Here is a 14,140-nt window from a genome sequence, read left to right as displayed (position 1 = left end):
GGTGGGGTTGCTTGACAGTTGTGAGCCTGCAACTCACTGCTCAGTGGAACTGAATATTAACATCCTGATGGTTAATATCCAGAGAATTAACATTTACCATCAAAAGAAAGACGAAAAAAAAAACATTTTTACATGACATTTTCTCCCCCAAATCAAATTTATTGAGGGAAGGACCTTGGTGAGCATGCTTCATGTTCAGTATGCCCACATTCTCACAAATATACACGCACTTGGGAGACAAACAGTACAGCCACAGTTTTGAACTTTTGGCCTCAGAGCTGCTCCACTGGAGCGGTTACTAAAAATGTCTTGCTCAGTGGTAGTTCTTAAGAGAAGATAATATTTCGATCACAATAGGAACCAGGAGACTTTTTTTCTAGTATTTTGGCTACCTCTTAACAGAAACATATTGCCTTGCATAAATGACGATCCTGCTCTCAACCATATTTGATGGGTTAAATCCCTGGTATCTGCTCCTTCTCCCCTCCCTCCTCACAGATTTTAACTATTTTCCATCTTTGTTCTTCTAAGGACACACCATTGCGCTACCCTAAGGTAGGTGGGGAGAGCGTAGACTTCTACACACATCCTCTCGATACACTAGAAACCACCCATCACTACTTTTCACATGCCAGCTGCAGGTTTCTCCAAGTGAACGTTAACATGTGCAGAGATTCCTGACATTTCCCTCAGACACACCCACAACTGTACGGTTACCCCACGACTTGCAGGAGTCACAAACTGCAATGGTGGGTCACATAACCCCAGCTCCCCACCCACGAGTACTATTAATTGTGCTCCTCGCAACACTCGGGCAAGTCACAGGCAACACTGTGGTGCAAACTGTGAACCACAGCATTGGAACGAAAGTGAATTAGTCCCCTACACTATCTGCCAGATACAGACTTACACATCTGATGAGAGATAGCACCTCTGGGCCACTTCATTTCACAGCCTTTATAAACTAATCAAAGTCTCATGTGGTCTCTTAAAGGTAAAATTGAAGATTTTGCTCCATCAATATCGTTATTCTATCCATCTGGCAGCTTTACCAGGCTTTGAGACATGTTATATATACATCACTGTTGACACTCTTGACCAGGTGGGACGAACACTGTTGTAGTGGCAAACACATTCCTAATCAAGCGGAAGAGAACCTAAATTGGATGACAGCGTGGCAATACTTCTGTTACACAGGTAATCTACCCAATTTCCCCTCAGGGATGAATAAAGTATTCTGATACCGATTCTCATCTACCAATCCTACAATCAATATTACAGTACAAAAATGCTGCCAAATCGTTTGCTGTCATTTGTTATACATTACATTGCCTGTGTGTTAGCTTTGGTCCAAGGACACCCTTTTTAGAAGGTGGGAACTGCTTAATGCTGAGCTGATGGCAAACAAGTGACAATGACTGATACACCTTGTTTGTAGTTCTTGCTACCAGAGAGTGGGACGGATTCGGGAAATCTCAGATTTCAGCTTTAGCAGTGTCCCACACAAAGATGACCACCTTCACTGGGCCGACTCATAACCACCCCACACATACTATTCTACCACCAAAACACCAACACTATGACCCCCAGTATCATTCCCCAGCAAATAGTGCCTGGCAGTGGACCAAATCAGCCACAACCCTCTGCATCTCCTCTCACTCCATCTGATCCTTTAATCATGTTGTCGGCCAATGTAGGGAAGACATCCCTCCGATGTATTTCTTCACATCGACATTCTCTAGTTCTCTTTTCGTCTTCACCAGAGCGTGTTCCTTCTAATACTGGCTTCATCCTCTCATGTTCGCCTTTCCTGCTCCTCTACCTGAGCCTCTTTCTGAACGAGGCATTTTTTTCCTTTTAATTACAGGGAATCTCCCCTCCTTATCCCTATTCAGCTTTTTCAATACACGACTAAGCCTGTCATTATCGCTGACTCTTTGTCCTCCCTTGTCAAACACCACCTCCTCCTCCTCATCTCATCGACACCACCATCAACCTCCTCCTCCACCTCCTCTTCCTCCTGGCTTCTCATCAGCTATTAATGAGCCAAAGAAACCTCCGCAGGTCACATTATCAGCCACTTGCTCCGGGGGTACCGTCGATCCCTCATTACAGCCCCACGAAGGTGTGTGGGTGTGTTCTTTGTGTACATCAGCAGGTGATCATTATAGCACCAAGGACTAAACATTACAAAAGGCTGAGGAAAAGATTACAAAAAGTTGAGCTGAACATCCTCCATAACCACCTTGGCAAAAAAATTCTTTCAAGCCAACATGTCACGTGAGGCTTGGCCTCACTAACACCTACTGGTTCCTCTGGAACCTGAAATGTTTGTCTTCACACCAGTTATTTACACAGTCATTCCTCTCCCCAACAGATAACCCTGAACTCTCAATGACTTTTCAACCAAACCGCAACAAGCGCTCCCTTCAAATGCAGATTTTGTTTCTTTACAAATGCCCTTTTCCCCAGTACTACTTCTATTACCAAGTTATCTACGACCGTTGAACACTTCCCCATCTCCAGATTCTTGGGGGAACTGCTTTTGAGTCATCCGGGCTGTATGCGACACCAAGCATGTCTCCTCTCACAGGAGGAAACCCTCATTATCTTTCATCTCCCATTTCATAACCAATTTCCCCTCGGGGATGACTAAAGTATCCCGATTCTGATTCAAACACCCCTAGCCCGGGCAGCTGCCCTGAGGCTGAAGCCGGACACCTCGCTCTCTCTCTCTCGCTCTGTGTGAATGTCTCTCTACCCCCATCTCTCTCTCTCTTTCGCTATCTGTCTCTCTCTACCTCTGTCTCTCTACCTCTCTGTATGTCTCTCTACTATCTCTGTGTATGTCTCTATCTCGCTCCTCTCTCTCTCTCTGTATGTCTCTCTACCCCTCTCTCTCTCTCTCGCTATCTGTGTCTCTCTACCTCTCTGTATGTCTCTCTACTATCTCTGTGTATGTCTCTATCTCGCTCCTCTCTCTCTCTCTCTCTGTATGTCTCTCTACCCCTCTCTCTCTCTCTCTCGCTATCTGTGTCCCTCTACCTCTCTGTCTCTCTACCTCTCTGTATGTCTCTCTACTATCTCTGTGTATGTCTCTATCTCGCTCCTCTCTCTCTCTCTGTATGTCTCTCTACCTCTCTCTGTATCTCTACTTCTATCTCTGTGTATGTCTCTATCTGTGTCTCTACCTCTATTTGTGTGTATGTCTCTCTATGTGTCTCTACCTCTATCTGTGTGTACATCTCTCTATCTGTGTCTCTACCTCTATCTGTGTGTATGTCTCTCTATCTGTGTCTCTACCTCTATCTCTGTGCATGTCTCTCTATCTGTGTCTCTACCTCTATCTGTGTGTATGTCTCTCTATCTGTGTCTCTACCTCTATCTCTGTGCATGTCTCTCTATCTGTGTCTCTACCTCTATCTCTGTGTATGTCTCTCTATCTGTGTCTCTACCTCTATCTGTGTATATGTCTCTCTATGTGTCTCTACCTCTATCTGTATGTCTCTCTATCTGTGTCTCTACCTCTATCTCTGTGTGTATGTCTCTCTATCTGTGTCTCTACCTCTGTCTCTGTATATGTCTATCTCTCTCTACCTCTGAGAGTGTGTGTGTCTCTCCACCCTTCGCCTTAACCGCGGGGCAGCTTTGTTGCGTTGAACAACAACCCACGAAGACGAGGGGTTATTTTAACCACTTTAGTTTCAACACCTTTGGTTCAACGCGGCGGGGCTACCTACCCGCGGTGAACCGCCACACGGACGCGTCGGTAAACTTTTCGACCGACTAACTAGGTAGCTTAGTTCTCCGGCTCGACTAACCTCTCCGGGGGCATTTCCGTTTAACGTCCAACAAGTCGAGCCTGCGAATCCGCCTCCGGGCGAACTTGTTCAGGTTTTTTTTACGCGACGGGGCCGCTCAGCCACTTTCTCTGGACAGCGGACGAGCTGATAAACACACGCGTTACATCTGCTCGAACTAGCGCGTTTTAGCCGGTGTCACTGACGCAGCAGGTGTCCACTCGTCTTCCTCCTCCTCTTCGTCATCATCATCATCATCATCACTATCAGTCATCATCGCCGCCGTCAATCAACGCGCGAACGGACACAGAAACAGGTGAACATCGCCTTTTCTTTTTGGTTTTTACCTTGTAGACGTTCTCCGTTATACGGTGCACCTCGTCGGTTCGAGACATCTTGGAAGCGTCGGTCACAACCATAGACGAGGTTTCTCCTTCAGAGAGAAGAGAGACAGAGAGAGTGGGGGTGAGACTGAGTTTGGTTGCCGGAGGAGAAACTGCGGTGGTTGTAAAGTCAGCAGACAGAGAGAGAGAGAGAGAGAGAGCGAGAGAGCGAGAGAGAGCGAGAGAGAGCGAGAGAGAGGCACGGACTGGTCTGACTGGGATGCCCGCTTTTATATAGGAAAGTCCTCTGATGATGCACCCACACCGGCCCACGCATCCACTGGCACACTCCGGTGGAGTGCAGAGGCAGACTCCTCATAGAGAGAGAGAGAGGGAGAGAGGGAGGGAGGGAGGGAGAGAGAGAAAGCGGTGGGGGGCGTGGCTGGTTTAAACGGCATTAAGCGCTCGCTCTCTCTCTCTCTCTCTCTCTCTCTCCATCTCGCTCTACCGCGCGCTCTCGCTCACGCGCACACGCACGCGTCGCCCGCTGCCCCCGTCTCCGCGAGGCATAGCGAGACCTCCCTTCTACGCCAACTCTCATCTTCTTCCACACAACGGGAGTCTCTGGAAACCTTTCGGCGCACAGGAAAAGCGCCCCGTCGTCGAAAAGAACGTCGTAAAACGTCTCATCCTGTATGTTTTTGTACACATGTTCGTGTTCTTACTTGCAATTCCTGACTGTAGTTTTTGCAATTAAAAAACGGGTTATGACACCTACTCCGCGTCAGTACGTCGGTGCTGTGTGCGAAAGATTTCAGTTTCTGTGGCGTCTCTGTATGGCACAAAGACGTGTGTGTGTGTGTGTGTGTGCGTGTGTTTTTAATAGGTGTGCTTTGTTTAAACTGTCTTTATGGCGGCGCGGTGCTGTGGTTATGTGGGTTGTAGTCCAGTTCTTGTGAGGGGGGAAGAAACTTTCTTGTTGCTATTTTAAACGGATTATTATCGTGAGTAGGAACAAACACTACGACACATACTGTTTGCAAGTCACGATTTGTTGCATTTCAGTGTATTGGAAAATATCGACAGCTGTAAGACGAGACGTCCTCTACTTAGTGATGGGTTTATTTGTTCATATGAGGACGGGTTTATTAAGCACCGACAGCTTCCACCCAAACAGATGAAGAGATGGGGGGGGATCAAAGTGAAAATCCAAAGTTTTCACGGGTGAAGGATGCTGACCTGATTGTACGTGCTCTCCCCGTACGCATTCAATAAGTTAACACTTCATTAAATCAGTCAAGTTTAAATCAACTGCGGAATAAAACAATATAGGAGCAAATTAATAGAGCCAACGTAAGATCCACAACGACACGTGGTAGACAGCCCAACATGAACATCTGGAAGACTGAGACACAGCCCGAGTCCCCTGCGTCTGCGCGCGCGCGCGCGTCTTCTCGCTTACTTACGTATATTGTAAGGACCAGTTACCGCTTCTAGATATAAGCGCGAGGACGATCATTTGCAAACCGGGAACATGTTGTTCTCTCCTCGTTTCTTAAAGGGTGAAGGGTTAGGATTTAGGTTTAAAGTCAAGAGCAGAATGAGGATTAGGTTAAGGTTAGGGTAAAGGTTAACGGTGAAGTTATATCTGGACAAGTGTTAAGCACAGAAGCTAGGGAATGAATGTAGTCAATGAGGGGTCAGTCCTCACAAGTACCGAAAAACGCGCGAGAAAGCGAGTAGGGGTATACTGTCTTGACCTCAACCCCACAGCAAACCATTCGTCATCACTTTCAGAACTAGGCGTGGGGAGCTGGAGGAGGAAACAAGTGGGCTGTCAAAAGTGGCGGTGGGCAGGACGTTTTACGCGCGATCGCGCGCGCACACACACACACCTGAGGCATACCTCCAGCGCTTCCACACAACTGTCGTGGTTTGTCCTCTCCTCCGCAGTCCTTGAGACCTCCTTCATCTACAGCCTACGCACCACCACTGTCCACGTCTCCCCCGTACAGATCGCCATCGGTGATTCATAAAGCGCAGTGCTCCGACACTGCTGTCTGCCGCGCACCGCCCACTCCCACGCCTCCCCACCGGCCCCGTGTTAGTGAATGGGGCCCACTTCCATTCAAACGCGAGGTGAATCTCAGCCTAATTCAGACTACTTTGCTGAAAGTCCTGACGAGTGCTGAAATTTGTATCGTCAAAAGGCCTACCTCAAGGTCACAGATGAAACCGCAGCGGCACTCGGCTGCTATGCATGGGAGCTGTTAGTGTGCAGCGGTGCAACGAGCGATCATTAAATCTCAACGTCAGAAGCACCAATACTGAGGAGTATAAGAGCCATGACCACGCTGACGTATTTTCTTGTGACCCTGAACTGGTCACATAGGTGACGGAATACTTTTTTTTTTAAAGGGCAAGGATAGGAATATATGATTATGTAGAGTTCAGGCTTCCTCAAAAGGTTTGCGCTATAATGAATGACTACACGGAAACTAAATCTTTCTGATGTTCTCGCAGTCTCAGTGGTATGTGTGTTTTTGAGTCAAAAATCTTGTAACGTTTACTCCTATTTAGTCACGGTCAGGGATGGAACGGGTCACACACTGCCACCTAGTGGCCGTTTATGTAAACGTCACCTTAACGATCGTTGAAGTGGACAACTGAAAGTAACGGTTAAAAAAAACGTTTACTTCGAAAACAATAAACGGTGACAATTTCCAAACCATTTTAAATATACATGGTTTGACGGAGTGTTAATTGCGAAATTACAGCCACAACCTGCTTGAATTAGTAAGCAAAGTTTTTCAAATGTTTACATGACAAACTCATTTTCAGATTTGAGAAAGGCTTCGACCAACAATGTGCCATTGTCTATTGTACCATGGTGTACTCATATAAGCCATTAGGATAAGCCTTATTTATGCACGTCTCTTATGTAATTTTTACCAGATCTAAGCGAGTCAGGGAGTGATATGTAAAGTCATTGTAGACCATAACTATACTGATAAGCGCACAGAGCCTGGGTTGTCTCCGATAATAACCTGGATAGATTCTAATAACTAACTGTTGTCTGGGCTGTAGAGGTAAGCTTGCTGACAATACGATTAGCCCTTTCACCAATGACACTGAGCTAATCCACAAGGAGAGAGGAGAATTAGATTGGTTAAGCTGTTTGTCTAAAGGGGTCAGCCTGAGAAAATGGCAAGAGAAACAACTAGCAATCTGTGAAGTGCAATAATTGATACATACATGTGTTAGTAAATGAATTTATCCCAAATAAGATGGATATTTTGCTCTTTTGCAGAGGTCTGAACATAAAAATACACTGATTAAACAGCAGCAAAGCATAGGCACAATAATTGGTATCTTGCGGCTCTTTTTATGATTTTAACATTTCCCCAGAGATACTAGGTGCTGGAGCTGATTTACTAGATGACTGACCATTCATAGGACTAAGTAGCTTGCAGTTGGGGCCAGAGAGGTTGTTGGCCTGTAGTGCAAGCTAGATGGAGAGGCCACAGACTGTGGTGGAGTGGTATGATGGTCCAGTCTTCATCAGTACAGGAGATAAGAGTAGCAGTACAGTAGACGTCGGAAAGGGGAAGATTTCCCCTGTGCGTGTATTTGTGTGTTGGACTGCATCATCTAGAGCAGGACCAGGAGTAACCAGGTCACCCGAGGGAGGCAAGTCTCTAGGCAGCAAGCATCTCACGCTCTTGCTTCTTCCTTGGATGATCCATCTCTGAAATAAAGACAGAGTCACAAAGGGATGAACCGCTGGACTACCTTGAGAGCTAGTATGTGACAGACATAGAGGACTACAGCTGCATCATAGACCATAAATAATATGCAAGCAGGTAAGGGATCAGGGCAACATGGACAGGCAGAAATATCAAGAAGTAACATAGGACTACTCCAGCTGAAATGAATGGGAGAGCTCTGCAGAAACCCACAAGGAGTTTCATCACCAGAAACACCAGGAGACAGAAATTCAGAATAAAACTAAAATAAAATTCACATCCCTGAGAAATCTTTTGGGCATTCAGCATTTGGCGCGTCATACCTGGCTTTTCCTCTGTCTCTTCTGGACCCTCTGGCAAAGCTTCTGAGGGAACATCGGGAAGTTCAACCTCTTCCTGAGACAATAACGGTTCAAAAAGAACGCAAACTTAGAAAATAGTGAAAATAGAAAAGTGTGCTCATCAACAGATTTAAAAGGGCAGAAGCCTGAGTCCATTTTGCCTCTTAGGTCCAACAAGCTACAACGATGTGGTCTCCTAAAATCTAGTCCGCCTCATTTCAACAGAAGTCCGCATTAGAATAAAAAAAACCTACATCAGTAATCTCCAGTTACTGCTTTTGCTTCCTAAGTAGAGTGTTTGAGATATGGATAAGACTGAATGTCCTGGTTATTCAAACAGAGCTGCTAGTTGGGCTGACCTGAGTGATGGCCTCCAGCTCAGCCAGTATTGCATCTTCATCTTCTTCTGTCAGAGATCCTGCCAGCATTTTCATCTATTTCCTGCAGGTGACAAACAATCAATGAACAAAAACACATGTTCAGGTCAGGATGCAGGATTTTTAGAAATCACTGAGGGTACGTTTTCTCCTGAGCAAAGTGTGGATATTAAATCTAAGCAACGAGTTCAACATGTCAGTGTTTTTCAAATTAGGAATAAAACTAATATTAAAACATTTGCTGTGAGAATTGTGAAAACAAAAAAAAGAGAACGGATCCCTACGACTCTAGATTACTAGTGGGGCCATACCCTTTGATATTCAATGGCATCTTGGGTCTCATCCATAATCCGTTCCACCTCCTCAATGGACAGCACCTATTATGCAGAAAAAAAAAGAAAACAGTCAACAGGAGGCTGTCAATAGCCAGTGGTCTAAGGGAACATGATGAGAGAATACCAGAAGTATTCCTCCCTGTTATAACGTATGGTGGCACAGAAAGATGACCCTGTACAGATTAGAGAAAAATCTACCCTCATTGTGCCTACCTCATGCATTTTTTTCAGACAGTCATTCCCAACTTTCAGCCCCTCAATGACCTTCATTTCAATCTGGGCAAACTCAAGGTCTTGAACCTACAATAAGAAAAAAAAACCCAGGAGATTAGTGGATTTGATGTTTTGCACAGATATGAAGTGAGGCTGGAATATACTATGTCAGCAAAGACTCAGAATACAAACCATGCGCTCCAAGTTGCTTATCTGATTCTCTGTCTTGTCCAAGAGTTGGTCCTGGTAGCGCTTCTTCTTGAGCAAGAGGAGTGCCTTCCTATTGATGATGAGCAAGTCAGTATTACTGTATAAGATGAACCAAACACCAGTCGTGAGACTTGCTTAAAGCTGAATTTCAGGATCTTTCTCCATTAGGAAATGGTTATTACATCCATCTGGACCATGGAGTCAGGTTACATTAGATCAACTGGCATTTTTACCATGGTGAGAGACTCTTCATATAAAGCTGTTGACATTTTTGACAGGGTAGGACAAACACTGGTACAGCGGCAAACACATTCCTACTCAGAGGAAAAAGGACTGAAACATGATGATGTTTCTGCTGGACAGGTAATCTACCAATACAATCAGCTTTACAGTTTGATTTGATTTTGATTTTATTTGCACATATAAAACAAAGCGGCAAAAACACAACGACAAAAGAAAAGAAGATGTGCAGATGAGATTAAAAAAAAAACCTCTAGGGGCTTATAGAAGGAATCCCACCTCAATAAGCATTATGAGCAAATACAAAAGTATATGCTATCCACAAAAGTAAACAGGCAGGCAAATGAAATAAAAAAGGCAAACATAAAATAAGCAACATAAATCAAGCAAAAACATAAAATAATATAGTGAGAGCGTGTGTGCAACTCATTACGAGAGAGAGAGAGAGAGAGAGAGAGAGAGAGAGAGAGAGAGAGAGAGAGAGAGAGAGAGAGAGAGAGAGAGAGAGAGAGAGAGAGAGACAGAGAGAGAGAGAGAGAGAGAGAGAGAGAGAGAGAGAGAGAGAGAGAGAGAGAGAGAGAGAATGTAGGTAAATTATAGTCAAATATCATCAGTTTGGATAGTTTGGTTCATCAGACAGGACCTAAGCCAATATTTGAAATTCTTGAGTGAGGCAGACTGAACTGCAGTTTGAATATAACTGTCCCATAGATGAGCCCCCTTATATCTAATAGAAAGTTAACAGAGCCCAGTACAAAACATTGGGAGGTGTAACCATTTGGGATGGGGTGGCCCTCTCTACCTCAAGCTGATGTGTGGTGAGTGTTCTGGGGCAAAATGGCTACCGTGCATCACCCAGGTGGGTGCTACACATCGGTGGTGGTTGAGGTGAGTTTCCCCCCTTCCCTGTGAAGCGCTTTGGGTGTCCAGATAGAGCACTTTATAAATCTAATCCATTATTATTATTATTATTATTATTATTATTTTATGTCTTGTATTATAGTTATGTACATCACAGTTAGGCAGAAAGAATACTTTACAAGACATGGGAAGCGAACCAGGCTGATACAACATTTTATAAACAAAAATACAAGTCTGATATGTATTTATGTTTAAAACTGATAGAATATTGAACCGATTGAAAAGAGGGGCTGAGTGTTCTGCCCTGCTCCTAAATGTGGCAATTCTACAGAACCTTGTTTGTAAAATATAAACCTTATGAAGGTGAGTGGGACAGGTAGCTCCCTAAATGATATTGCAGTATATGAGGTAAGGATAAATTAGGCTATAATAAAGATTTAATAAACACTTCTGATATACCAAACTTTGAATTTTGCCAATGATGCCAATAGATTTGGATATTTTATTGCAAATAACTTGAATATGACGCTTCCAGCTTAGGGTTTCATCAATGAAGACGCCAAGGAAACTTGTGGATGAGACCTGGGTCACTGGGTTATTCCCAATGGAGAGATGAGAACTAGATTTACAATAGTTTTGTTTTTTAATGTAAATATGATTAAGTTGGATTTTTTTAATATCAAGAGATAATTTGTTTAATTGGAACCATTTGAAAATTCTTCCTATATCAAAGTGAGTTTTTGCCATAAGTACAGCGAAATTAGTATGTGAAAGAAATATTGGTATCATCGAAAAAACGTACTGGGAACATGGTGGATGATGCAGCAGGGTCATTGATATAACTAAGGAATAGGAATGGTCCTAGAATAGATCATTGTGGGACTCCATATGTTATAGTGGCCCTATCAGATGTCCATCCATTAATGTTAACAAACTGTTGTCGATTATGAATACAATTGTAAAACCATTATAAGTGATTACAGTAAAACAATAGTGTAACAATTTTTGGAGTAAGATATGATTAACAGTGTCAAAAGCTTTAGATAAGTCAAGGAATATTCCTAAAGAATATTTGTTGTTATTTAAAGCAGTGTGAATTTTGTCAACCAATTGAAACACAACCATTTCTGTAGAATAATTTTCCCTAAATCCATACTGGTGTTCATACATGATTTTCCACTCCTGCAGATCTTTCATCATTCTATTGTCAACCTACTTCTCCCAATTTTTGAAAAACATGGACAGAAATAGGGCAGCAGTTGCTAAATGAACTTTGGTCACCAGATTTAAAAACAGGAACTACTCTAGCAATTTTAAGATCATTTGGTATTATTCCAGTTTCTAGAGATTTGGCAAATATATAGGTCAATGTGCTGATAACTGAGGAACTAATTTTGGTGCTCAGACATGACCTGACCTCATCATGAACAGCTCATATTGGCAATGATGTCCATAATTTCCTTCTCGGTATGAGCACAGAAGCTCTGGAGAGAAGCTTAGCAACCTTTCAGGAACTCAGATGGGGACCTAGCAATAGGACTTATCCTCTCTGATAGAACTGAACCAGTATTGGCAAAATAATTATTAAAAGCACATACAATATCGGATGGGTCTGTATATACTCTATTTTCACCCAAAACTGGAACAGAAGAGTGACTGAAGCCTTTTTCCTATTCAAGAGCTGATTGATGACTCTCCATGTTATTTTGATCCTATTTGAAGCCTCATCAAATTTGTTAGTGAAGTATTTTTTCTTTGTAATTGTAATTAAGTGGTTACATTTGATTCCATACTTCTTATAATTGGTAATATTCATAGGGGATGGATTTCCGATACATTTCTTATACAATCTATTCTTTGTTAGTGCTGACTTGGAGACCTGGAGTAAAACAAGGTTTATTGAATGTACTGACTTTTTTAGTATGCATACTGACCAGGGGTAGACAACTGTAAAATACAGTTAAATGAAGCAACAAAACCTTGTGCCCAAATTGTTTGATGTAGTTTGCAATACATTGTAATACATTAGATTGCCTGTGTGTTAGCTTTGGTCTGAGGATATCATTTACATAAGGGTGGGAACTGTTTACTGCTGAGCTGACAGCACACAAGCAACGATGGCCAATACACCTTGTTTGAAGTTCTTGCTAACTTATAGGCAAGGGCAGATTGGGGAAATCGTGGATTTAAGCTTTAAAACCAAGCATCGTATCGCGGAAAAGACAACACACCAAAAAGAAACCTGCTGTTATAATCAACGGGACTGTATCATGAAAAAGAGAAGTCTTACTCTTTTTTGCCATCTTTCAGCAGCTGTTTGGCAAGAAGTCTCTCCTTATCCAGCCGCAGATTTATCTTCTTTTGATACTGCCTCAGTTTATCTCTCTGCTGTTTCAGTTGCTGGAATTAAACAAATAGGACACACAATAACACAGGGGAAAGGTATGTATAGTGCCTGTGTGTGTTTGTTTTTAGTTTATTTGAATAGGGACAGTGCATATTAATGAACATGGGTATAGCAGATACACATGTAAACACACATGTAGCAATACTGCTCATTTACATCCGTTGTCCCCTAGGCAACGGGACATGTTAGTAACATGTGTGTGTGATATATTACTATGTGAGTCATACAGCATAGCTACAACTGATCCAGCTATCTGCAGTTCTGTACAACTAGCGGTAACACACAGCAAGTAAGGTCAGAGAGCACAGTAAGTGGCTCGGGTCAGTGCACAGACACCGTCGGCGAAGCTACGTTAGCTAATGCTAGCTGTTAGGCTCACCAGAACCGCCTTGTCTTGCTCTGTCACGCGAGTGCGTTTCTTTCTGCCAAAAATGTTTCCCATGTCGACACCGCATCCCAGCCGCTATTCACGATTAGATACGACCTAACCAGCACAACGTCACCTACGTCTGGTCAGTTCGTTAATCTAGCGGGCAATTCACTCAACCACATTGTTTGTGTAGTCATCTGCTGAGAGTGCCACGGTCCACACCCACAACAGGAAGTACGGGGGCCGGAAGGGGACTTTCCCCCCACACAAAACTCGAAACCGGATATATATGTACGTATATGTATATATGTATATGTACGTATATGTATATATGAATATTTATGTATGTTTTATGTATATATGAATATGTATATATACATACATTTATATAAATTGATATATTATTATAAAATGGGATTCTTTGAGACCTTGTAATAAATGCACCTGGATACACAAATGCAAATTTAATGATCTCTCTACATTCCATTTTTTATGTGAATCTTCTCTCGAGTGAACGTAACGAAAAAAAGTGGGGGGGAGTTGTGTTTGAATCTGTCCTAACTATTATTTTGGGGAAAATGTTGTCCCTATCGCTAAATCATTCCATTAATCATTAAAAGATGGTAATACATTGATACTCTTCACTTAATAAATGTGTATTTATATTAGTAGTAATGATACTTATATTACATAAATATCACCTTAATAAATGCACTTTTGCCGTCTACTGGTATACAAAGAGGAAAAAGGCCCAAACTGACGGTATCAACATTTATTCATGAGGAGATGGTGTAGGGACCACAGAGGTCATTCATGACCGGTGTTCTTTGACCTGTGTTCGTCTAGACATGGAAGCAATAGAGGAACAAAACACGGCACACTGCTAAACCACACACAGTCTTTAAAATCAGTGCACA

At 43.0% G+C, this 14,140-nt stretch overlaps 2 protein-coding genes across 2 annotated transcripts in view; both read right to left on the bottom strand.

The window, feature by feature from the left end:
* The window catches only part of baiap2b (BAR/IMD domain containing adaptor protein 2b), a 73,810-nt gene extending 69,364 nt beyond the window's left edge, over window positions 1-4,446 (bottom strand). Inside the window, exon 1 of the mRNA XM_056296750.1 lies at window positions 4,148-4,446. Coding sequence (XP_056152725.1) covers window positions 4,148-4,219 — 72 coding nt within the window. The 5' untranslated portion in view covers window positions 4,220-4,446. The remainder of the gene's footprint in view (window positions 1-4,147) is intronic.
* A 2,935-nt stretch (window positions 4,447-7,381) lies between these two features.
* chmp6b (charged multivesicular body protein 6b) lies at window positions 7,382-13,443 on the bottom strand. The gene is given in 9 exon segments (XM_056297300.1): window positions 7,382-7,871; window positions 8,193-8,265; window positions 8,570-8,638; window positions 8,640-8,651; window positions 8,899-8,964; window positions 9,136-9,222; window positions 9,328-9,415; window positions 12,737-12,846; window positions 13,233-13,443. Coding segments are annotated over 9 exon segments (618 nt in total). The 5' UTR covers window positions 13,296-13,443; the 3' UTR covers window positions 7,382-7,821.
* Window positions 13,444-14,140: the final 697 nt, after the last annotated feature.

This window comes from Lampris incognitus, chromosome 17, assembly GCF_029633865.1.
Source record: "Lampris incognitus isolate fLamInc1 chromosome 17, fLamInc1.hap2, whole genome shotgun sequence".
Lineage (NCBI taxonomy): Eukaryota > Metazoa > Chordata > Actinopteri > Lampriformes > Lampridae > Lampris > Lampris incognitus.
The sequence above is the reverse complement of the archived record's forward strand: the minus strand, read 5'-3'. Positions and strand labels throughout refer to the sequence as shown.